General features: G+C 37.1%; 1 protein-coding gene across 2 annotated transcripts in view; it reads right to left on the bottom strand.

Moving 5' to 3' along the window:
* Window positions 1-26,921, bottom strand: part of SMAP1 (small ArfGAP 1) — a 164,049-nt gene extending 137,128 nt beyond the window's left edge. Inside the window, exon 1 of one of the 2 annotated variants that reach the window (XM_028097738.2) lies at window positions 26,611-26,921. In XM_028097738.2, coding sequence (XP_027953539.1) covers window positions 26,611-26,728 — 118 coding nt within the window. In that variant the 5' untranslated portion in view covers window positions 26,729-26,921. The remainder of the gene's footprint in view (window positions 1-26,610) is intronic. The other variant, XM_028097739.2, reaches the window with a different exon arrangement.
* Window positions 26,922-27,133: the final 212 nt, after the last annotated feature.

Raw genomic sequence — 27,133 nt, forward strand, 5'->3', positions numbered from 1 at the left:
GAAGAAATTTCTCTTAAGTTTCTGATTACTATGACAGACTAACAAACTGAAAAGCTACTTTTGAATTTTTTTATAAATAGAAAATAAAACTAGATAAGGAGCAGAGAATATAGCACTAACTGCTAAATGTCATTTCTTTTTAAGATTTAGTTCTTCTATAAAGCCTTCGCCAATTCCCCCAAAACTTCTGTAACATTTATCACAATGACCTACAGTTAACTGTTTTAGCTAAGTTTTCTGAGAAACAGTGATCTCTTTGAGAATAGGATAATTATATTGATCTCTGTATGCTCTCTATGCTTCCTAATATCTGGTATAAAAACGCAGTCTCTAGTTTACAAATGATAGCTAAGACCTTGAGCCACCTGAATTCTGCTGCCAAAACCGCTAGGAGGTACTTTTAGAGGAAAACACCACTTGAATATGCAAGACATCATTCACCATATTTCCAGATACACTGTCTGATGTAATCCTAATAAATATGTGAGGTAGGTAGGTATTACCACACCATTTTCAGGACTAAGAAACTTAGAGTCAAAATGCTAGAAAGAGGGAGAGAAAAAGCCAAGACTATACCACAGGCAGATCCCAAAATGCAACTGTAGAAACTCTGCATCTCCTACTATGATAATTCCAACCTTCCAAACAAAATTCCTTTACACTGGCTGACTGCTTTTACTTTATTCTGTCAACTTTTTGACATGCCAAATCACTTACTGTTGAGGCCAATAATATAGATTTAAAGATATAAATAATCTTTTCAACTCTCCAGAATTATCAAATGCTACCCATACTATTACAAGTTCACTTTATTTCTTTCCCCATAATACCCAAGATTAGAGGCAGTAGAACTGGATTTGGTTTGATTTGTTGGAGAAGGAAATTGTAAAGGATAGAGAATTTTGATCAAGGGGGAAAAGAGAGGAGGACAAAGGCAAAATCAACTGAGACTTAAAGAGTGTTTTCATAAGACAGCATCACAGCAGTGGATGCCTAGGGAAAGGGACACACAGTAAAGCAATACAAGGATCCTAAAGAGAACAGCCTGTATCAAAATACTGTCCACAATCAAGCATGAAACAAGGAAGAAGCCCTTTCTCTTTTCCTATCCCAAGGCCCTTTGTTCTTTACCTGAGCCTTTCACTGCTCCTGGTCAGCTACATTATAGAATTATGTTCACTTGTAGATCAGCAAGAGAACCAAGCAACAACCCCTGAAAACATGTTTTCTACATTGTAAACAACCAAACTACAAACTTGCAAAAGAACCTGTATGTGTGTGGTGGGGGGAGGGGAATCACTGAAAATAAACATGAGGAGAGGGGCCTTTTGAGAATGATGGGTATGTTCTAAAATTTTACTATGGTGATGGCTGCAAGACTCTGTTAATACATTAAAAATCATTGTATTACACACTTAAAATAAGTGAATTTTATAGTATGTAAGTTATATCTCAATGAGGCTATTTTTAAAAAAAACCTGTATACATTTCTTTAAATGCATGATCTCATGGGTCATGAGATCGAGCCCCATGTCAGGCTCCCCACTCACTGCTAGAGTCTCTCCCTCTGCCCCTCCCTGCACACACCTGTTCCCTCTCCCTCTCTCTCTCTCTAAAATAAATCTTAAGAAAAAAAAGAGTTTGCAGAATTAAAAAGTTTAAAGAGAAGTTCCATACATAGTATTTCAACAATATTTTAAATTGCCAAACCCTTTCTTCCAGCAAACATACACCAGAATGTTTCATTTTTTAAAATATCAAATATTTCAACATACAAGGTTTTACTAAGAAGGAAATAAAATGTTCTTTATTTTTTTTTTTAAATCTGAATGTAACTAACATACTTTGGTATGACTAGTCACCTATGGTTGACCTACCTCAAATTCATGTTTTCCTATTAAGTAGCATCAGTGATGCTAAAAAGACGACATGTAGGGACAACACTTGATAATCAGGGTTCCTAAGTGACTTTACAAGCTTTAAAGAGTCATTACAATGCTGATTAGAAGAGTCATGCTATTTTAATCAATCACTACCTGGAAGTTGGTATAGGAAACACTAATGGAGGCCAAGCGATTGTGATTACTAAAAAATGAGCTCACAGAAATTTCCTTAAAACCTCTCTATTCAGAAAGAGCATATAAGTTATAATATTTAAATAATTCCCTCAAAAATGTTTTTTCTTCTTTTTTAAGTCTGTTAGACTCAGAATAGTAACACATGTATTTAACTAACAAATATTTACTGAATGCTTACTATTTCAAGGTACTACTGTATCTTGTACTGTACCTTGTACAAGACTCTGGAGATTCAGTGATAAACAAAACAGATAAACTCCTGCCTCATGGAAATTCCAATGGAAAGCTGTACACAAACATGTAAAAGTAATACTGTGTCAACAGCAGTGAATATTATGGAGAAAAATAAAGGAAAAATGGATAAGGAGTACAGATGGAAAGGAAGAAGGGAGAGGTAATTGTTATTTGGTCAGGAAAAGTTGTATTTCACCAGAGATCTGAAGAAAGTAGGGGAACAAACTATGCAGCTAAGTGGGCAAGAGGAATTAAGGCAAAAGGAACGATAAGCACAATGGACCTGAGGAAGCGGATATGCCTTCCTCAGGTTTAAGGTATACCTTGAGAAATGTTTAAGGCATGTTTAAGCAATACCAATGAGGTTCTGTTTGTTTTTTAAAGGATCTATGAAGGGCTACTTTTACATCCCTACATCAAATATAATAATAAAACATTTACTATGAAATATTTGTAAATGGTTGTTGCTCAAACCATTTGTAGTCCCTAAGAATAAATCAGCATAATCAGTACATATACAGACTTCCAGCATTTTAATTCAGTGCCCAGCACGTGCTTAGTAAGTATGAAAGAAAGACAAAAGAGAATAAAGCTAAATAAGAAAAATACTGCTAAGATTCCTCCAAAGAATATTTGGGGCATGCACTGCTATTCCCAGGCATGGAAGGGATTATAAGACAAAAACCAAAAGTAATCTACCCTATTCTCTCCAAACCTCAAAGTCTAACTGCATGAAATAGAGCTGGCAAAAATACTCGAGAGATTTATGTCCATTAATTATCTTAAGAAAGCAGACTGTGTTAGGGTGCCTGGGTGGCTCAGTTGGTTAAGCATCTGCCTTCTGCTCAGGCCATGATCCCAGTGTTCTGGGATCAAGCCCCATGTCGGGCTCTCTGCTCAGTGGAGCATCTGCTTCTCCCTCTGCCTCTTCCCCCTCACTCAAAGGTACATCATAACATAAATGCTTAAAACTACAGATGAATTGAAAAATCTTAAAAGCAGCTGGGCAGAAGAAATGCATAACATACAAAGAAACAAATATAATGATGACAATTTTCTCATCAGAAATAAGGCTACAAAAAAAAAAAAAATAATGCTACCTAGCCAGGGAAACATCTTAAAAGTATTGAAAGTGAAATACTGCACACTGAGAAGTGTTTACTTGCTAAAATATCTTTCAAAAACAATGGTGACATAAAAAGGACAGAAATCAATGAAACAGAAAATATGAAAACAACAAAGAAAGTCAATGAAAATAAAAGGTGATTATTTGAGAATATCAATAAAATTGATAAATCTTTATCCTAACTGATTAAGAAAAGAGGTAAAACACAAATGACCATATCAGGAATGAGAGAAGGGGAATCATTACAGATTCTAAAGATACTAGAAAAATAAGGGAATATTATAAATAATTTTATGCTAATAACTTCACCGATTCTTTGAAAGACACAAATGAGCTCTTTCCACAAGGAAAAGATAACCTGAATAGCCTTTCTATTAAAGAAACTGGATCTGTAATTAAAAACCTTCCATCAAAACCCAAGTGGTTTCACTAGGGAAATCTACCAAACAATTAAGGAATGATACAAATTCTACACAAACTCTTCAGGAAACTGGGGCGGGGGGGGGGGGGGAATAGGTATGAGGTAATTCCCAATTCATTCTATGAGGTCAAAATAACCCTGATACCAAAACCAGACAAGGACATCATTAGAAATGAAACATACAGATCAACACCCTTCATGAATATTTGCAAAAATTCTTAATAAAGTTTTAGCAAATCAAATCCAGGAATATATGAAAAAGATAATACATCATGACCAAGTGTGGTTTGTCCCAGGAATGCAAGGTTAGTTTAACATTCAATCAAAATCAAATGTCATCCCCTATATTAAAGAACAACAACAACAAAACACTATGATCTCAACAGATGCAGAAAAAGCATTGATAATATCAACATCCATTTCTGATTTTTAAAAATCTCAGCAAACTAGAAATAGAGGGGAACTTCCTCAATTCAATAAAAAAATCTGTGAAAAACTTTTGGCCAACACATATTTAAGGATGAAAGTTTGCATGCTTTCTCCTTTAACATCATGAACAAGACAACCAAGTCCACTGTCACCACTCTTATTTTACTGAAGGTTCTAGCTAGTGAAATAAGGTAAGAAAAAGGCATCCAAGTTGGAGAGGAAGTAAAAATTGTCTTTATTTGAGGATGACAATCATCTAGTAGGAAATCTGAATCTATAAAAAAGCTACTAAAACAATTACATGAGGTTAGTTAGCAAGGTTGCAGGATACAAGACAAATATGCAAAAACCTACTATATTTCCATATTCCAACAACAATCAGAAATTGAAATGTTTGGGGCACCTAGCTGGCTCAGTCAGTGGAGCACACAACTCTTGGTCTCAGGGTTGTGAGTTTGAGCCCCGCACCGGATATAGAGATTACTTAAAAATAAAATCTTAAAAAAAAAAAAAGAAAGTGAAATGTTAAAAAAATCCATTTACAATAACATTTAAAACTAAGAACTACTTAGAAATAAATCTGACAGAAGACCTGCATCCTGAAGACTACAAAATATTGCTAAGAGAAATAAGATGCAAATAAATGGAGAGATGTACTTTGTTCATGGATTGGAAGACTTTATATTGTTAAAGATGTCAGTTCTCACCCAAATGAATCTACATACTCAAGGCAAGTTCAATTTAAATCCCAGAAGATTACTTTGTAGAAATGGACAAACTAGTTCTAAAATTCATATGGAAATTCAAGGAACCTAGAATAGCAAAAACAACTTTGAAAAAGAATAACAAAGTTGGAGGACTTATATTACATGACTCCAAGACTTATTATAAAGCTACAATAATAGGATATTATAATATTAGCATAAAAGTAAACAACAGATCAATGGAGCATAACAAAATCCAGAAGTTCTCCCATATACATGTGGTTGACTTTTGAGAAAAGTGCAAAGGAAATTCAGAGAAAAGACAATTTTTTCAAGAAATGGTGCTGGAACAACTGAATACCCATATACAAAAAAATTAACTTTGATTCATACCTATATCATATACAAATAGCAACTCAAAATGAAAAATGGCCATAAATACAGAATTGTAAAACTTTTAGGAAACAGCATGGGAGAAAATCTTCAGAATTTGGTTAGGAAAGAGTCCTCAGACTTGCCAAAAAAACATAATCCATAAAAAGAAAAATTCATAAATTGGACGTCATCAAAATTAAAACTTTTGTTCAGGGACACCTGGGTGGCTCAGTCAGTTAGGCATCTCCCTTTGGCTCAGGTTGTGATCTCAGGGTTCTGAGATCCAGCCCCGCATCACATCGGGCTCCCTGCTCAGTGGGGAATCTGCTTCTCCCTCTCCCTCTGCTGCTCCCCCTGCTTGTGCTCTCTCACTCTCTCTCTCAAATAAATAAAATCTTAAAAAAAAAAAAAATCATGTGAAAAGGATGTAACGACAGGCTACAGGAGAAAATAGTTGCATATATCTGACAAAAGACTAACGTCTAAAGTATATAAAGCACTTTCAAAACTCAATAGTATCTTGATAATGGGGGAAGCTACACGTGTAGAGGCAAGGGGTAGACGGAAAATATCTGTACCTTCTTAATTTTGCTGTGAACCTAAAACTGCTCTTAAAAAGTCTATTTAAAAAAAAAACACAACTCAGTAAAAAAAAAAATCAATTAGAAAATGAAAGACATGGGGGCGCCTGGGTGGCTCAGACGGTTGGGCGTCTGCCTTCAGCTTGGGTCATGGTCCCAGGGTCCTGGGATCGAGCCCCACATTAGGCTCCCTGCTGAGCGGGGAGTCTGCTTCTCCCTCTCCCTCTGCCTGCTGCTTTCCCGGCTTGTACACACCCTCTCTCTCTGTCAAAAATAAATTAAAAAAAAAAAAGAAAATGAAAGACATGAACAGATATTTCACTGAAGAGAATATACAGATGGCAAAATAAGCACATGAAAAAGATGTTCAAAACCATTAGCGCCATCAGGGAAATGCAAATCAAAACCAGTATCACTATCATTACACATCCAACAATGGATAATGTAAAAAACAGTGACAACACCAAATGCTAGAAAAGATGTGAAAACAATGGACTACTCATACATTGCTGGTGGGAAAGTAAAATAATGCAGCCACTTTGGAAAAGCTTTGCAGTTTTTTTATGATTCTAAGTATGCCATTACCATACAACCCAGTAATTATACTAAGGGCACTTCACAAAGAAATGAAAATTTATGTCACACAAAAACCTGTACACAAATTTATAGCTTTATTCATAATAGTCAAAAACTAGAAATGGCTCAGAGGTCCTTCCGCAGATGAATGGTTAAACTATGGAACATACACATATACAACATAAAATTCTACTTATTAATATAAAGGAAAGTACTACTAATACATGCAACCATTTGGACGAATCTCCAAAGAACAACACTGAGTAAATAACACCAATCCCAAAAGTATCATATGATCCCACTTATATATTATATTTGAAATGACAAAATTTTAGAAGTGGGAAACAGATTAATGCTTGCCAGAGGTCAGGAATGGGAGGGGTACAAAAATGGGAGGAAGGTGTGTGTGGTTATAAAAGGACAATTCAAGAGATCCTAGTGGTGATGGAGCCGTACTGTATCTTGGAGTGTGGTGGCAGATACGTAAATCTACACCTGATAAAACTGTATAGAACTTAATACACACACACGAGTACAAGCAAAACTGTAGAAATCACAGTAAAATTGGATGATTATACTGATGTCAATATTCTGGTTATAATACTGTGCTACAGTTTTGCAAGATGTTACCATTAGAGGAAGCTGGTAAAACGTCTATTTTTTAAATCAACTAACATCCATTAAACTATGATTCACCCTGTCATAAAATCTTAAGTTTCTCTACATATGCTCTGATTTTTAGCCTTCTTTCCACCCAAACACACACGAAAGGGAGAAAGAGACTATTACCTCAATTAATAACACAGAGAAAATATGATCATTATTTTTCACTTAACTTAATCTTCCAAACAGAGAATAAAAACACTAGAAATGTTCAATGCTCTACACTGAGAAAACTGCACTCTAATCATTTGGCAATAAATAAATATATATACACACACACACACACACACACACATATATATAAGGTACAACAAATTACATGGTACAAAAAAAAATCTTAAAGTAAAATCCTACTAAAGAGATTCCCTTAGTTAACTGGGATTCTTTATTGATAACTGTGTTTATCTGAAAAAGTTGCATAGCAAAGAAAGAAATTCATTGCAAATTTAAGAATAATTATTTCATTAAAATAATAATCCTTGTTATTTAAAATTTAAACATTAGAATAACACTGTCAATTGAACTTTCTGTGATATGGAAACATTCTTTAATCTGCACTGTCCTACATGGTAGCTACTAATGACAGGTGGCTATTAAGCCTTGATACGTGGCTAGTGGGAATAAGGAAATGAAAATTTAACTTCAGTTATATAGCCAAATATGGCTACTGGCTACCACATTAGGCAGGGTAGATCTAGAACTTGCAAAAAAAAAAAAATCAAAAAAGAATACAAAAACACACAATGTAAAAATAATCATCAATGTAGTGGGTATTTCTCACCCACAACACTACTGGCCTTTTGGGCAGTAATTGTACAGGAATGCCCTAAAGAAAATATATTCCTTTCAAACGATAAATGCATTTTTCCTAAATTTTATGGCCACTCCTGTTAGGGAGTATTGCTTCATTCGAATAAATTACTGAAGCTATTGAGTGAAGAGCAATAATGCATTTTCACCAGCAGAGGGCAGATATATATATATATATATATATATATATATATATATATATATATATATATATATGTTTTAAACACCTCAAACCAATTTCAAATGTTTAAGGAGTACAATAGTAGTGAATCAAAAGATACTAGATATTAACTTACACAAAAGGAATTGTACTTCTTGGAGTTAAGAGAGAAGAAGTGCTAAAAATAAACATCTTTTTCAAAAATAAACTGACAGGTCTCCCCAGAAACAAGTTTTTGTCAACTTTATCAATTGATTCAGGAGTTAACTATAATCCTTCAAACAAAATAACCCTGACGAATAAAATGTCAGTCAAGCTTTATTTTCAAGGCCATTTACATATATATTAACAATACTCCTTGGGCTGCAAAATAAATTCTAAAGAATTTTCCTCATAGAAAATAAAAGTTGCCAGAATTCCATGGAAAAATAGAGCATTTGTTTCAAAAGTAAACTAAATGCCAAAAACAAAACAAGCCATGAAATTTGGCAAAGGTGCTAAAAAAAAAAAGGCAAATGTTTGCCTCAGAAAAACTTGAGAAATGATCCCAACATACTAAATATTCACTTTCTTGACTCTCACTGTACAGAGGATGGAAAATAGGTTATGAAGCAGTTTCACAACAGACACTTTCATAAAGAGCTTAGAGAACAGTTTTAATGTCTTCCAAAATTAAATGCCCTTTTGTAGCCCCTTTTACCTCCCTATTGCATTTAATTTTCCTGATTATACCCCTCTTCTCCGAATGCTTCTCTGTTCTGGTTCTCCTTGCAGTCTCGCAGGCCATTATTAGTTCCTTCAATGATTCTCTACTTCTGACAGCTGTCTCCCTCTAATCTTGGTCACTGACCCTCTGATCTGCAAGTGTCTAATCCACTCATGGCTTTGGCAAACATGTCCACACAGATGATTCCTTTGTGTATCCCGTCTCCTAAGTTTCTGCCTGGTACCTATACCTGCTTCCAGGAATGTGAAAAGCACATGCACTAAGTATATGGACAAACTTGTCCTACCTAGAATAACTTTCTACCTAGAATAACTTTGCCACTCTTCTCCTTTAAGTTTGATTCTTCCTCTTCCTCAAGAACTACCTCTTTTGTTAAAAACCTTCCCCAATTCCTGCTCTTGGTGATTTTTACTTTCTCTGAACTTCTATAATACTAAATGCTTGCACTACTCCTTCCACACAGGTATCCAGAATATATATATGTATATATATATATATATATATATATATATGTGTGTGTGTGTGTGTATATACATACATATACGTATGTATATATACATACACACACTTGTATATATAAAATATATTAATATATGACATATATATAGTCTTTGTGCTTATGGCCTGCCTGTTTCCTGAAGGTAAAGGTTCCAAAAGCGCAGGGCAGGGCTTCTGTTGTATACCTCTGACTGTCTCCTCTAGTGAACCAGCACATAAAAGATTAAAAAAAATAACTACCTTCTTTTCCTGAGCCTTCCATAAAGTACTCTTGTGCTCAGAATCTACTCAATTACATTATTTACTAAACAAAATATAATTCACAAATGCTTTCTGCAAAGTAAAAAAAATGACTAAATGACTCGAAGTGCTTTAAAAAAAAAAAAACAAAAACCCACAAGACCTGACATAATTATCACACCCTTACTCATTTATCAGACCCCTAATTGTACCAGACATTACTTCACAAGCTCAGTTAACTCTCATAACTCTGTGACAACAAGTATGGCCATTTTACATATGACGACACAGAGTAGCTTAGAAAGTTTAAATACCACTCTCCCACTAAAAGGAAGTTAGAAGGGAGGGGAGAAAGAGAAGAGAGGGAGGGAGAGGAAGAGAAAGAAATCACCGAGGTAGCAATGGGAGAGCTGAGATTTTTAACCCAGAGCAGTCAGCCTTCAAACCCACTGCTTTTAACTACTGAACTAGTGTCCTCTCAAGGATAACAGCAGAGCAATGAATCTGCCAACCCACAGTCAACTAGAGGAAGAATACTAGAGGAAAAATTATTATATAATTTCTTAAAAAATATTTATTTATTCCTTAAACTTTGGAAAAAGGAATATATAAATAAGTTCAAAATATCACAAGGACCGTGAAAAACTTTAAAATCTACAAAAACTACAAAAAAAAAAAGCATTCCCCTGCTATTTTTCAAATGTTGATTTACTCTGGCAAAGAAACTAAACAGTGAAAATAATTTAAGGACTCACTATCATCAGGATGGTACAGAATAAAAGGAGAAAATGAAATGAAACTCAAGAATTAACAATCCTTGTTTCACCTGCCTGTCCTATAAGTTTAAGCCTTGTCAAAGCTACTTCTTACTTTGTTCAGGTGACATAACATCATTCAAAAACTGAGCTTAAAAGTTCAAAAGTTTGAGCAGACATATTACAGCTTTCCTTTATTTTGTTTACTCTTTCACAGATATTCTAGCGCTTTATATTTGCAAAAATTTCCCTCTCAAGCACAAAGATATCCAATATTTACAAAAATCCTTCTTTTTAAAGCTATTCTCAGCACTATTTACAGATTTATCTCATGAGATAACATTTGCTTTTAGATAACCTCAGAAACCACCAGCATTCTAATTCTTGAACATGTTTACATTTATTGCCAAATCTGTGTTAAAAAAAACCTGGCTAAGTAAATACTTAACATGCAACCATTTGTCACTGTGATTACCAATTTTTTTCTTAATATCCAATCATTACATAGACAGAGTTTGGTTAAGCACAAGAATGCAGAATTTACTATCATTCTCATTATACAGATCGTGAATGTAAAGAAAAAGAAAAAAATAAAAAGCTGACAGTTACCTTTTGCAAAGGCCAAGGGTAAAATATTCATCTGTGGACTCAGAAAACAGCAGACCAGATTAACTTGGGCTCACTCCCAAATTCTCTCATTGTTACAAAGTTTTGAGCAAGTCATTTAACCTCTCTTGACTGGTTTCATGACTCTACTAGGAGATCCCACCAGGTAAATGATAGGTCTCTTACACCTCTAAACTTTCTATAATTTCATACTTATAAAAAAATGTAGATCAAAATGTAGATCAAAGCCTGAAAATCTTCCCAAAGTGCTCCACCATTACTTACTGTCGGGCTTATAGAATCTAGGAATGAATGGTGCTGCCTACCACCATACTCACAGAAATGAATGTTGCCTGGAATTTTGTGTTGTGGCCCAATGACTAGTCAAGAGAAAAATGTGAAAAAGACAGGCACCCCCCGCCCCCAAAATGAAGGGGCAAACCATAAAAGAATAAAAATGACCAATAAGCACATTAAAAATGATTAATTTTAAGAAATAAAACACAACAGTGTAATAACAATTTTCACTAACCATATTAAGAAAACTTTTCAAAAACACGAAAACCCAGTGACAGGCCGGGTGCAGAGGGTCAGCCAGTCTTTATACACTACTGGTGGGAAGGTAAACTGGCCCCAGGATTCCTGGCAATACTAATCAAACAGGCTTTAATCTGCATACTCTACTATACAATTATCACATATAAGACTCAGGAAATAATTTTGTGTACAGAAAGCTCTGACAACAGGACTGTTTGTAACACAAGTTAGAAAGCAAATGTCCATCAATGAGGGGGCTGATTAGTTTAAAATACTTTTAAAATACTTACTATTAGCAAGTATTCTATGCAGAGAATAGATTTAAGTGCCCTAAAAAGTCCCACTATCCTTATTCTCAGCAAATGACTTCATCATCTAATTGTCCCTTACCTGATTTCAGACCCGTTACTCTCCCCTTCCTCATTCTTCCTGACTTTTTCTGCTAAAACTCTGCTAAAACTAAACACTTCATTCAAATTTGTTTTGAATCAAATTTTCCTCTAAATCTTGTATTAATATTTTTTTTTAAAGATTTTATTTATTCATGAGAGACAGAGAGAGAGAGAGAGGCAGAGGGAGAAGCAGGCTCCCAAGGAGCAGGGAGCCTGATGCGGGACTCGATCCCAGGACTCTGGGATCATGACCTGAGCCGAAGGCAGACGCTTAACCATCTGAGCCACCCAGGCGCCCTTGTATTAATATTTTTAACTATATAAGCTACTCTTCCTTGAGACCTTGCTTGCTCTTAGCCATGGAAAAGGAACCCCTGCTTGTTGTTCCTGCAGCTCTCCTGCCTCCATGCCACAGTGACGAGGGATGGGGCATATGGCCCAGGCTGGGCCAGTTCATCTCACCCAGGAATACAGTATATGATCCAAAGAAAGAGACAACCACCTGTAGGAAGCCAAATAACAGGTCACATAGACTTAGGAACTCGTGAGGTAAAGGCAAGCACATGAATAAGGGAAAGTAGTCAGTAAAGAATAAAGCAGGCAAGAAAAATCATGTGTTACAGACCCAGAGACATAGAGAGAGCCAAAGACAGAAAAAAAAGGCTGCCTGAGTCCATCTCAAGCTATGCACATCCTACTCATTCAGACGCAACTAGCTAAGACAGAAACCATGGTGGGTATTATTGATTTGCTCACATAATATCTATCCCACCCTATTTCTGGTGTGCCCTCCTGTATTCAGAGGATGTAAAGCTAAAAAGCTCTATTTCTCAGATTCTTTTACAGAGTTCTGAATGAGAATGTTTCCACCAATTAGATTCACTTATGCAATATTTGAAAGCAAAAGTGAGGTGATCATCTTCCTGCCCTTTTTGACTATTTTCTGTAAGAAGGCAAGATCATAAAATGTCTAGTCTCCAGCCTCTTGGGTGTGAAGCATCACTTTTGATGCGGATACTGGATAGACCCTACACTCCAGTACCTAATCACTGGTTTACAGGTGTTTTAAGGCAGATGTAGCTTTCCAATCCCTGGACTACAGCTAATTTGGTGTTTTCTTAAACTCAACAGTTCCAGTGACAGCCTCAGGGCCAGAGCAAAAGGGCAGAGTATGAAAGGCAACACTGCCCAAGGAGTAGGCTTAGAAAATGAAGATCAAGATTTCAGTTAAGACATGTTCATTTGGAGCTACTGAATGCACAACCACATAGAGATGGATGTTATCAGTGGGAGTCTGGGACAAGATCTTCTGGTCTGAAGATATATAACTGGGAATCGAATTATAGTCAATAGTTAAAAGCAAGAGACTGGATGAGATTGGCAAGGGAGTGAATACAAACAGAAAAGAGGTTCAAGAACTGAGTCATGTGAGGCAAGTCTCCCTCCTCTTCTGATTAAAAAAACAAAACAAACAAAAACACCAATGCCCAGTGCTATTTTGCTTAAGTTAATTCTAGTCCTGTTTCTATGCCCTACAATGGAAAGTTCTAAATAATACAGAAAGCCGTGGGGTCAGGATTCACATACCTTACGCAACTTCAATTCATATGGCAATTAGCAGTTTTGCCTTACACTTAATTGGTGTTCATAAAATACCGGTGAAATGGGTGCCTGGGTGGCTCAGTCCGTTGACTGTCTGCCTTTGGCTCAGGTCGTGATCCTGGAGTCCAGGGATGGAGTCCCATATCGGACTCCCTGCTCATCAGGGAGTCTGCTTCTCCCTCTGCCCTTCACCCCACTTGTGCTCTCTCTTGCTCTCTCTAATAAATAAATAAAATCTTTAAAAAAAAATACTTGTGAAATGAATACTTCTTTAAGTACCCCTTGGATAAAATCCAAGATAATGATTAGCAGTAGAGGTTCTGGTGATTTTCATGGTTTGTGGCAGTTCTTTTCAATGTGTTCTTGAAAAACAGGGTGATGGAGAAGTACAATTAGAACATACGTTACTGCATTTTCAAATGCTTTTTAACAACAGCTACACAGCACTAAAACAGCTCCGTGATAATCCTTTTCTGACCAGCAACCTAAAATGATTAAGGGCCTATCATAAAGAGCCAATAGTTAATGTAATTATTCCTTAATCACACTGTCCTTGTAATCATAGTTTGATTTTTTTAAAACTTCTTTTGTTCTACTAGTTAATTAGTGTTATTCTTTCAACTGGAAAAAAAAAAAAAAAACCTGCAGACCAAGAAGAACTGAACATTTTTTATGTGCAGGAGGGACCCCTTACTTATTGGTAGCTTGAGTTTATTCCTTAAACACAAAAACTAAAAATTTTTTTCTTAATTTTTATTATCAAAAATTTTCAAATACAGAACAGAAAGAAAGAACAGTATAGTGAATACCCACATACCCACTGTCCAGGTTCAACAATTGTTAAGATTTTGTCATATTTTCATTTTTTATGAAGTATGGTAATTTCAGGCATCAAGATACCACCTCTAACTTTTTTGGTATGAATCTCTAAAAAATATAAATTTTCTCCCCATAACCACAATATTATCACACCTACTAAAATTAGTAAGTTCTCAGTGTCATCTAATATTTAGTATGTACTCTATTTTCTACAACCGTGCTTCCCCACAAAATTTTTTTGTAAAGATCTTTTTCAAAAAGTATCCTCTCAAGGACCAGGGACTGTGGTTAGTTATATCCATTAAGTTCCTTTTAACTTAAAAGAGTCCCCCTCCCAACTTTTTTCATATCATTGACTTGGTAAAGAAATATTAAACCCAGGTTTAATATAAAGAGCAATTACAACCTCCACTTAAAATATTTTCAAGGGACACATACATATATGAAATGTCACTGATCAGTATAATGTTCCTTACTTCATGTGAATTCTGAAAATAATTTGAATATGAGTATTCAAGATCTACCATAAAGATTATAGCTCAGTTGAGTGGGAATGGTTTACAGATCTGCCCCTTAGCTGGGGTAACAGTATTATTTGAGACTGATACTCTCCACAAAAACTTCAGAATCTTTTAAACTAGAAGAGGTTGGAACAGATTTGATGTGAACAAGTTTATTCAAACTGAACATAATGTTACTTTAGCCATTTATATAGGTTATATATACATATACTTTAATACATTCATTTAAATATATGAAAATATTTTTACATGTTTTTCCAATTATATTTAGATCTCACAAGGTGTAAACTGGCAGCCTGAAGCCATACTTCTGTTATCCAAAACATTTTCACTGTGAAATTTAAGAACCTCAACTATTTTTTTTTGCCTTTTAGTATGTCTTGTAATTTTTTATGGACAACTGGATATGATGTACTGGATAAAAGTAACTGCTGTGAACAGTTTTAGTAATGCAGTGGAAAAGCATCCCAAAGTTCTATGATTAGGTCTGTCTTTCAGTGAGCCTCTGCCTCTGCACTGTGAGTTTCACAAAATCAGTGCCCCCTACCATGACTCTCCCCGTTCCCCATGAGATAGGTTGGCTAGAGTAGCTGGAACTGGCATTTCCCTTCTCTCCTGTGAAAGGCTACAGGTGGCTGGAGTCAGATATTTCCCTTCCCAAGTCAGTCAAGCTCTAGTTAAATAGTTTCTCCAGAGGGCAGACCTTGCTAAAAAGAACAGAATGCTCTGGTATTATTTCAAAATGGTTCCTTTTCTCCTTTCCCTGACAGAAGCATTAGATTTTTCTCCCATATTTACCGTGTTAACCTCCTGGAGGTAAAACCCACAAAAGTATGGGGACCATCCCCATAACTAACCCCCCTGTAGTTTTTGACTCTCAGATTTGTCCACAGTGAGCTCCAGCAACTTGCCAATTACAGTTTTTCTACCCCAGTACTGGTTCTCACAGAGTTGTGACTGACTGAGTTGTGATTCTCTGTATTTGCTGATCTCTCCTATTTTGGGAATAGCAGTTTGCCCTGTGACCTCACTTCTCTGAAGATCTAAGAAGAGATGTTGATTTTTCAGTTTGCTCAGCTTTTTACTTGTTGTTAGGGTGGAGTGGAGACTTGAAGATCCTTCCGGTCTCGAAGCCAATTTCTAACTGGAAGCCCCTTTAACTATTTTTTTTTTTGAAAGCCAAACAAACATTTATTTTAAGTAAAAACCTTTGTTTCCTGTTGTTTACTGGCATACTTTACCAACTAAGTTAAAAAAAGTCAAAAGTATAATTGCCCAAATTTGGGACAAGAAATAAAAGGCCAAAAAAGAAGGCAATGACCTGACAGCCTTGTCTTATCTACGGAAGTAAAATCATTGTCTCCACTAAAAAACAAAGCCCAGATAACAACTAATTTTCACTGAATAAACAATAGAAGGGAAACTACTTCTGTACAACAGTTGAACATAATTTCCACAATGAAAAAACATTTGTTTTAATCTGACAATACGGGAAGAGTAATAGCAGGAATAGACTAGTAATCTTTGCTTATAAAAAAAAAATAATGCAAATAGAAAAGGAAACCACATTACAAAAAGAATGTGTCTATATCAAATATTTGGATAGTCTGGGGTTTTTTACTTCCTACAGTAATTACATCAAAAAGTTAACCCCCATAATCAATTACAACTTTAAGTTAAAAAACACTTAAAATTCAGAAAAATTTCACAACAATAAAATTTAGGGAAAATCTGGAGGAGGAAGTTTTCTTACATCTGAAACCTTGGACAACTCTCTTGAAAAGTAATCAGAAGAGCTAGAGACTATAATGCTAAGTGAAATAAATCAGAGAAAGACAAATACCCCATGATTTCACTCATGTGTAACTTAAGAAACAAAACACAAGAGCAAAGAAAAAAAGAGAGAGAGACAAACTAAGAAACACTCTTAACTATAGAGAACAAACTGATGGTTACCAGAGGGGAGGTGGGTGGGGGGATGCGTGAAATAGGTGATGGGGATTAAAGAGTATACTTATCATGATAAGCACTGAGTAATGTACAGAATTATTGAACTACTATACTGCACACCTGAAAATAATATAACACTATATATTAGCTATACTGGAATTAAAATAAAAAACCTAATACAAAAGTAAAAAAACAAGCACATCTTAAAAAAACAATAGAAATAAAATAAAGTAATTGGAGTAGAAAAGAAAACAAAAGTGTTTGTAGGTCTAATCATACATGACTTAAGATTCAAATCCAAAATCTACTGACTACATACTCTCTATTGAACTATATATGCTTCATGTACATTATATCATGTAATAGTCATCACAGACAATCCTATTAATATATCATTTATTAAGATTATACAAGTTTAACATTAAAACTGTACACAGTGGGGCACCTGGGTGGCTCAGCCAGTTAAGCATCTGACTTCCGCTCAGGTCATAATTCCAGGGTCCTGGAATCAAGGCCCGCATCAGGCTCCCTTCTCAGCAGGGAGCTGCTTCTCCTTTTCCCTCTCCCTCTCCCCCTCACCTCCCACCCTCATGCTCTCTCTCACTCTTTATCTCAAATAAATAAAATCTAAAAAAAAACAAAAAACAAAAACAAAAAGATTGCATCCTCTAATCCATGAACATGGTATATCTCTCCATTTCTTTAGGTATGCTTTAATTTCTCTTAGCCATCTCTGGTTAAGTTTATGGTACACAAATCTTGCACGTATTTTGTTAAATTTATCCCCAAGTTTTCATATGTTTATGCTATTGTAAGTAATTTTTTTTCAACTTCCAATTGTTTGTTGCTGGTATACAGAAATAGTTAACTTTTCTATACTAACCTTAATGAAACTCAATTATTGATTCTAATTGCTTTCTTGGTAAATTTCTAAAGATTTTCTACATAAATCAGAGTGTTGTAAAGAGTCTGTTAAATGACTCTTGCATGTATATACTTTTAAAATAATTTCTGCAAGAATTCCTAATTTGAATTGCACTAACTTCACCATCCTATGCCGTGTTAAGTACACGCAGAGCAGTACCTTTAATAAAAATCTAGGTGTGCTATACAATTTTTATCACAAATCCACCTCTGGGAAGCAGAACAGTGATCCCCAAAGATGTCCATGTTTCAATTCCTCTAATCTACAAATATGTTACCTTTCATGGCAAAAGACACTTTGCAAGTGTGTTTAAGGACACTGAGGTGGCATTATCCTAGATTATCCAGGTAAACCCAACGTAATCACAAGCATCCTTAAAAGAGCTGCAGGAAGAGATGTATTGATGCAAGTACAAAAAGGCAGAGAGTGACCTGAAGATGACACACTGAAGATGGAGGAAGGGGCCATGAAGCAAACATCACAGGTGACTTCTAGGAGCTGGAAAAGATGAGGAAACAGACTTATTTTGAATTCTAACCTCCAGAACTATAAGACAATAATTTGTGTTGTTTTAAGCCACTAAGTTTGTGATAATCTGTTATGGCAGGAATAGGAAATTAATATGCTAGTGATGATCATTTCTCTTTAAAAATCGTACTTCTGCTAGTTTTTTGGCACTATGCACCATTACCACCCTACACCAAAAGCAACTTTAAAGAGTAGAAATGCATGAACTGAAAAACATCTAAACTAGACTAAACCATAATTTTTAATGAATGTTCTTGTATTGGAAGATAAAGCTATCCTAAATAGGACTTCCCACAGAAGTTTTAAAATCCCTTTTCTTTTTAAGTTTGGGTTCAAGCTAACCACTGGTCCTTGAAATGCACTCTTTACAAAAGATCAGTGATAAACGTCTGAAAGTCTATCATCCATCATGCCTAAAAGCAATCACTTGGATCTCTTGTGAAAGGGAGACCAAAAATTGTTGAGGGGAGGAGGAGGATGCACAGAGAATGGAGAATTACTAGAAGGCTTATAACTCTCTGCCCTTTAGACTCTCAAAGTCCTCACATTTACCATTCAAAACACATAAGCATGAAATCAGCACATATTTCCAATAGCATCTTATCAAAGCTCTGTCTTAAGTGAAATTTTTTAAATCATTTCTATACGGTATTATGTATGACTAAATGGTATGTATGTATGGTACTATGTATGACTAAATGAAGGGCTATGTATGGCTATACAGTCTTAAAGTATGGCTTTAGTAGATGACTAGACAAATAGTTATTTCTTTGATCTTACTGGCATTAAAGAGAAAAAGATTCAAACAAAAGGAGTCCTCAATCTATGAGGAATATTCTTGCAAGTTAAATGATACAGCTTGAAACATAACAATAAAAAAATTTTTAAGAAAAAAAATGATATGGCTTGAGATAATTAAAGATAGTATACCAGGTAAATCTGCTCAGGAAGACCTAAGTCATCAGTGAAAAGCTTTAAAAAGTATACAGGTTTGACCACGATCCAAAGTTCAATAAGGCCCTAAAATATAAACCCTTAATAATATAATTTTTAAAAATTAACGATAATAGTAAATACCGACATAGAAGTGACAAGAGGCATGGGTTTCAGAAAAGAACACAGATCACATCAGAGTTGAAATAAATCTTTGCAGTAAGGCTCACTGAGGACAGGGACAACTGGTCACCAAGTGAGGCAAAGACTGGACTCAAACCTAGCTTTATTAACGTAATCCAGGTCAGTGCTCTCTCAATTCTATCAAGTTGTTCCTATGGTTTAAAAAGCCAGGGTAGATATCAGCACCTAACCTAAGAATAGAACTGCAGAAAGAGAAAACAAAGAAACTATATGAAGACCAAAAAACAAAACACACACACACACACACACACACCACACAAAATAATTCAATTTGTAGAATAAAGTTTAGCGATCAGAAAAAATTCTGCTTTATGTTAGTATTTTGAAGTTATGGTGGTTCTGCTATTAAAAGCAAAGAGATAAACACTGTCCATGCTGGAACATATTTGGCAATAACCTCTCTCAGAAATACACTGTCAACTTTAACGTGATAGTCTCTTCTATCACAAAATTTCAACTGCAAAAGCACGTGTTTTATCTTTCATGTCATCAAACATGCAATTTATAGCTCTGGAGCGAGATCTTGTAAATTCAAATCCTGATCCTAGAGTCCATCTTCCTACTTCCATATCATCCCAGTAAAGCCAGAGTTTCTTCTAATGCTAATACCTGCTTCTCTGGGCAGTACCCTTACTGGTAGGTTAGGTTCTAGAGCTAGCAGAGATACACTGAGATTCCAATATATCCTTTACAATATATTGGAGGAAAATATATATTATCAAATATATTGAGAGGTTCACAAAACCACCCTCAGGTTTGGTAATTTGCTAAGAGGACTCACAAGTCTCAAAATACAGTTGTACTCATCACTGTCATTTATTTATTACAGCAGAAGGATACCAAGCATAATCAGCAAAGAGAAAAGGTACATGGAGCAAAGTTCAGGAAAAACAGGCACAAATGCCCAGGTGTCCCCTTCTGGTGGAGTTGCACCAGACACACTTAACTGTCTTAGTAATGATTTCTGACAAGTGTGAACTATTACCCATTAGAGACTCATCAGAGTCTCATTAGAGAACTCGATGCCTCGAGTACTGGAGGGAGGGTGGGCAGGGAGGCTTGTCACATAGGCACCCCTGCCTAGTATATATAGAAATTCCAGACTCCCAGAAGGAAAGCAGGCATTTAACATAAACCACACAGTTTGTACAGTTTGGACACAGTGACTGACTCTTACCACTTAGAGTAATGAGATCTCAAATCCAAGTTCCCTGATGCCAGTCAAGGGCCAACATTGCAAGTCAGACCTGCTTCCAACAGACTAACAGACTAGTAGATCCTTTAGAGCTTTGGACCTTATCTATCTGTTCCCTGCTTCATCCCCAGCTCCTAGAATGCCTGAAATATAGTAGCCATCCAAAAAAATTTTCTTTTAATGAAGAAATTCCTGGTTCTACCACTTCTTAGCTGTATAACCTTGGGAAAGTTACTTAAGTCCTGTGTGTCTGTTTCCTCATTTGTAAGATGGAATAATATTACCTACCTCAAAAGGTTGTTCTGAAGATTAAATGAGTTAATATATGTAAAATGCTCACAAAACTGCCTGGCAAGAAGAAAGCACCATGTAACTTTTGTATATATGTAATGTTATTACTTGCTTTTTCATTCTTCCTTTTTTTTTTTTTGAACTTCCAACCTTACCTCTTACTTTCTTCTCCTCCTTTCTCCCTACCTTTTCCAAGTCACTGAGCTTTCCCAACACAAACTTTTAATGAATCTACAGTCTACACATAGGCTAGAATTTAACACATCACTGTCTCATGTCTATTGAGATCCCTAACTAGTTTGTGGACCATACCCAAAACTTTTTAGAACACACAACAGTATCTGACATGATATTTAATCTTTGTAATGCCCAGAAAATATTGATTTACCAAGAAAATTATATATATATTAAATCAATTCTTTACAGGGGTCAGAATATAAGACAGTCAACAAACAAAATGGACTTCAAGTTTCTTTGATCTTCTTTTGAGAAATGGAAAGAAAAGTGAGTTGATTCTATCCAGTAAAAAGACTATTAGCAGTAGTCATAGTAGTAACAACAGTAGGAAAAGGCCTGGGTTTATAAAATATATAATTAGAATGTCAAACATTTGCCTTTGCCTTAAAAAGAGCATGGGTTCAAATCCTTACATGTCAATAAAGGTTATATATATCTCGTACAGGGCTATATATATCTTGTATTGGAAATCAAGTAATGAAAATATTTTAATCTTAAAGAAAATGACAAAGAAAAAGAATTGGGAGGTTAAAAAAAAAAAAAGGAAGGGGACAAAATGTAGTCCAAGTTTTAAACTGATGAGTCAGAGAGAGACCAGTGGTTTCTATCCCAGCTCTGACACCAGGGCTCTACACATAATCACCAGAGAAAACCTCAAGATCAGCAGAATTATCAAACCCATCAAACTGAAGGTTAGTATTTTGGGGGAACTTTCATATTTGCAGGTCTTTTTAGATGAACTATCATCACAGATTTCATTTATATGTATTTATCCCACAAGCATCATCATAAACATCATTTTCTCAAGGTGAACTTTACTTTTTAGTATGAATTACTCTAAAATAAGTTTATATAAGAACTCTTAAATATCAAACACTTAATGAAAATGTTCTCCATCCTCGCTGCCTTGTAGTAGTCTCCTGGATTGAGTCTCACAACTTTCACTTCATGTTTCTATGTTTTGAAGAGATTAGAAAGCTAAAAGACTCCCTTGCCGGCAAAGTGTTGGACATAGGTCTGCCAGTTATTTGCACATGGAAGGCACAAGTTCAACAGAGGCCATCTTCCTATCGTAAGGGAAACTGACAAAGATGTCTAGTAGACACTGAACAGCGGCAGTAACCACAGTCCGGATTCCCCCATCAGTTCACCAGTTTCATGGGTGAGAAGCAGCTGCAGCAGTAGTGGTGGGAACGGTAGCAATGGTATTAGTATATGGCCTTGAAACCATTAGTCCAGTAGTGGCTCCCTGATTTTTGCTCTTCCAGCCCTTCCAATGTAAGCACCCTGTTCCTTAAAAGAGCTACAGTCATTTTGTTTCCTGCCCTACACCCTAATTTACAACACACCAACATTAGGTGAGGTCAGATCCTTACACTCTTTCTCACACTACTGCTCTAATTAGGTGACATGCCTGGAATCTCTCACCATTTTAGTTCTTCCTGAACTGCTGCCATCAAATCTGGTCATGCTTAGAGAAAGCTTACCCTAAAAAGGCCATATGGAAACCTCTTATGTTCTCTTATATACCTGTACTTTGTATGTGCAGCTAACTGTGCCCTTCAATTCCTTCTCCATCTGCTGAAATCCCACTCCACTTTTGGAACCTAACTCAAACAAGACTCCCGTGAATATTTCCCAGCAGGGTCACTCCACATGCCCATATGTGAACCCATTTCCACATAACCTGCTGCCTGCCTTCAGCTCTGTACTCATTCACATTCATTCATTCAAGAGAGTTATATTAACCTATCACATTGTGTAGAGGGCTGGAGATACAAGCCTAAACAAGACAAACAAGATCTCTCCTCTCGTATAGCTATAATTCAACAGGGAAATAGATTACCCAATAAATACCCAAATAATGTTTAATTACAACTGTAGTAAGAGTAGTAAAATATTCATGATGTGTCTTATACGTATAAAGGGAAGCCTAACCTAATAGGGGAGAATCATTTCCCTTCAAGAGACATTTAAGCAGAAACTGGAGGATATGTAAAAGTGATCAGGCAAAAAATTGTTAGAGAGCTTCCTAGGCAGAAAAGAACAGCATGTGCAAAGGCCTTGCAGCAGCATTCTAGGAACTGTGAAAACAACCAATAGACAAAAGTCAGATGCAATAGGGACAGCAGCCCAAAATAAGTAGAGAGGGGGGTACTTCTTACAACCACTATTATAACACTTAGTACATTGTTTTGGAATTATTCATTTGCAAAAATGCAGTCCTCACTAAACAAACTCCTTTAGGTCTTACTAATTTTTTTAGCCCCATAATCCAGTAGTGCTTAGTGGTGTCCCCTAAAGTCAACATCTGTGGAATGAAGAAATAAGTGCCTGATCTGGGCAAGGAGCTTACCCTCTTAATAACAGACAGGTAGAACAAAACAATCCCTTAAGGGTTCAAAAACCTTATGTTTCTGACTACCCCAAAACTTACTGGGCAAAAGACACATTTTCATGCCAACACATGTTGGAATCAAAACTAGTATTAACCGTGAATGAAACTTTAAATACTAAAAACTAAACTTTAGATTGGCAAAGGGCCCTAAATCTTCACTGCTCCATAAACTGCCACCAACTAATAACCAATAGAACTGCATTAAAACTCCTACAGAGTCACAAATGAGGCCAGGGAGAGGAAGTGCAGATCCATCTGCCTGTTCTTATTCTCCAGTTGCTCAACAGACCTGGTAAGTGTCAGATCATGAGCAGGAAACTGGCACCTATGCCATCCTTTTCTCCTTCCTTACTTCCTAAATAATGTCAATTCAGAAAATACACACACCAATGACTCAGTTAAGAAAATGTCAAAATCCAATTGATATAACTTTGCCAACTATTTAAAGTCAAGAGAGTAGGCTAATCTTTAGCCCTAGACTTTAGTCTTTGGTACATGTTCTCAAAGTGTAGTGGGGAAGTACTTTGTGAAAGAAAAGAAAATTGAGCTAAGAAATAGCTTCAAAAATACATGAAAAGCTTGATGTAGTTTATTAGACAGTGAAGAAAACATTAATACACATATACAGTATGGAACCTCTTACAGCTGAGCTGCAGAATAAGAACCATAGCATGTCTTTTAAAAATACATTTAATCAGAATTTCACTACCTACATTTACTATGTCATCTGGCATACATAACAATAAATCCAAAATCATTTAACAAGCCAAGAACTCTACTAAGAGAGCTCTATAGTGGGCTTCAACCATATCGAAGACTCAAAATTTTTACAAAATATATTTAATTATATCAATAGCCCAGTCATGTCAAATTTTTCTACTACAACTATGAGATCAAGTCTAATTAAACTTAACTGTGATATTTTTTCCTGGAAGACGAGATAAAACAGTGAAATAATTTAGATCATTTTAATATTATTCGATACTTAGTAACATCAAGGAAAAACTAAGGATCTTTCCAAATCATGACTGAAGTTCATGTCCTTCACATCCTACCCTCAAACTCTTGATGCTACTCTCTTCTCTCCCTCTTCCTACATTTCTCAAAAACAAACCCACGAACAAAAAACCAAACAAAACCAAACTAAAAACATTCATTCAATATATATCCATGGACCTCAGTGGCAATACAAAGAGCGAGCAAAACTAATGCTCCCTTTTCCTTCTGTTAGAATAAAATTTTTGCTCTAATTTAAAAAGTACACGATTCTCCTCTCCTCACTTCAAAAAACGAGAATGAAAATGTTACCATGTGGCACATAATGGATTTATCAAAACCTATACGCTATTTTAGGAAGCATCAGTGAAAATCTGATTTTATAAAGTACTTTTTCGGGGACAGAAATTTAAACAAAAAATATTTTTCATTTATTTCTATACCTAATGAAGGTACTTACTGAAACTGTTACTATTCAATTTTTAATAGATTTAATATATACTAACTTTTTTTTTTTTTTAACTAACATCTCTTTTTAACCATGTTACTTATCATTCAAAATGCAACTCATTTCTTCTTCTGGCCTTTTAAAGGCCCTATTTTTCGGTGTTTTACTAGTGCAGTGATGAGTAATTGAGCCTCAATACAGTATCCCCCCCCCAAAACACACACACACACACATAATCAGTATAAAGTAAACAAATAGTGCCATAATAATCAGGCATTTTTAACTCATCATCTGAAAGGTTACCCAGAATAAAGGTAAGGTTCGGTCAGTCAAGTTACTGTGATATTGAAAAGTGCTTCTTAAAATGGTCTGGTTACAGTATTCCCACATGATCTTCCAGTAATCAGGTACCTGTTATGGTAGTGTGGTAGTGAAGTGACTTGCTGATGGTGTGTGGTTTAGTCTAATCACACATTATCAGCCTACTGAAACGTGACTCATTTATATAGTATTGCGGAAGAACAGTAAAGCTTCAAGAAAAGTCTAAGTCAATAACAGAAATCTGAAATGACATTCTCAAAGAGGGACTCCTGCTTTGGAGAACTACCTATTCTTCACCAAATAAACAAACCAATTTAGAAATAAGCAAGATCTTTTCCTAAACACATGACAGGTTTGCTTTTAAAATCTGAAACATTTTTCTCAGGAGATTACTTATAAGACATTAAATATAAATCAGATCTCCAGACCCAAACATATAGGCTAAAAATAGTGTATCTATTTTAAAGGCTGAGGCAGAAGCCCTCCAACGGAACAAACTAAAATTAGGTTTTTGTCAATCTCTGAATCTTTTAAAAAATGCACCTTCAACGTTCTGGGCCACACAAACCACTGTCCACATGTTCTCCCAAACCAACTGGTCGGAGATAATCTAATTATTAAAAGCTTCAGGAACATAAGCCCACTGTCCAAGAGACTCATATAATGAAATTCCTCCTCATTCGGGTTAATATCCAGACTAAAAAAACAATTTTACTACTACTACTACTACTAAAGACCCCTCCCCAATGGTCTCACTCAGTAAAACTCCAACCCACCAAAAAGGACCACCATACCCTTTGTCAGGAAGAAGCAAAAACCCTGTACAAAGCTGTCAGGTGGGCAGGCAGGTAGGGCTCCACCTGGGATACGGAGCATCGGAGCCCCGAGTGGGACGCCGTGGTCACTGGGGGAGGGTCGAGGCGGAGACCGAGACTAAGGGGGGCCCCACCCACGGATGTACCTGCGAGCTGAGGCGGGAGGAGGGCAACCCTTTAACCCTAAGCACTGGCCAGGCAGTCGCCCCGTTCCGCGCTCCCAGACCGGCTCTGGCCCGGCCCTCTAGAGGGTCCGAGCATCGCGACGCTGGCACCGGCTCTGCTCCCGGGCCGGGAAAGAGAGGAGGCTAGGGCCAGTGCCGGCGCCCACTGGCCTGACCTCGCCGCCGCCTCCGGTGGAGGTGAGGGGCTACTCGAGCCTAAGCCCGCCCTCCCCTCAGGGCCGGGGCAGGCTGGGCACAGCCGCGGCGTCCGCTCGGGCCCCGGGCGCCGCGGCGACGGGAAGGTCACCGGCCGCAGGAGGCCCCGACTAGGGGCGGCGACGTCCGCGCTACCTTTGGCCTCGCAGTCGGCGCAGTACTTGTTGTCCTCCTCCCTCAGCAGCTTGGACAGGATGAGCTGGTGCTGCTCGTTCAGCTTCTGAGCCTTCTCCCGGCAGGAGCGCGTCGCCATCTCGGCAGCGGGGCGGGGAGCCCGGGGCAGCTACGGCGGCGGCGGACTCGGGCAGGAGCTGGGCAGCGAGAACACACCTGGAGCCGCCGGGACCGCGGGCGGACTCAGCCCAGGAAGCGGCGGCTGCGGCGGCGGCGGCAGCTGGAACTGGAGGAGGAGCGGCGGCGGCGGTGGCAGCGCCGACGTGTCCCGCCTCCTCGCCGGGCCGTCCCCGCACGCACCGCCTGAGCCGGCGAGGGAGGGGGAGGGGGAAGGAGGGAGACAGAGCAGAGGCTTCCGGGCGGCGCGCAGGAAGGAACCCAGGCGCTGGGCGCGATGCGCATGCGCCGAACTTCCCAGGAAGCCTGCCCCCCCCCCCCCCCCCCGGGACTTTATGCGCCAGGCCCTTCGGCCAAGGTGATCCCG

The sequence above is a fragment of the Eumetopias jubatus genome, unplaced genomic scaffold (assembly GCF_037043125.1).
Source record: "Eumetopias jubatus isolate StellerSeaLion01/CBP00866 unplaced genomic scaffold, mEumJub1_p1.0 scaffold_6, whole genome shotgun sequence".
In the NCBI taxonomy this organism is placed as follows: Eukaryota; Metazoa; Chordata; class Mammalia; order Carnivora; family Otariidae; genus Eumetopias; species Eumetopias jubatus.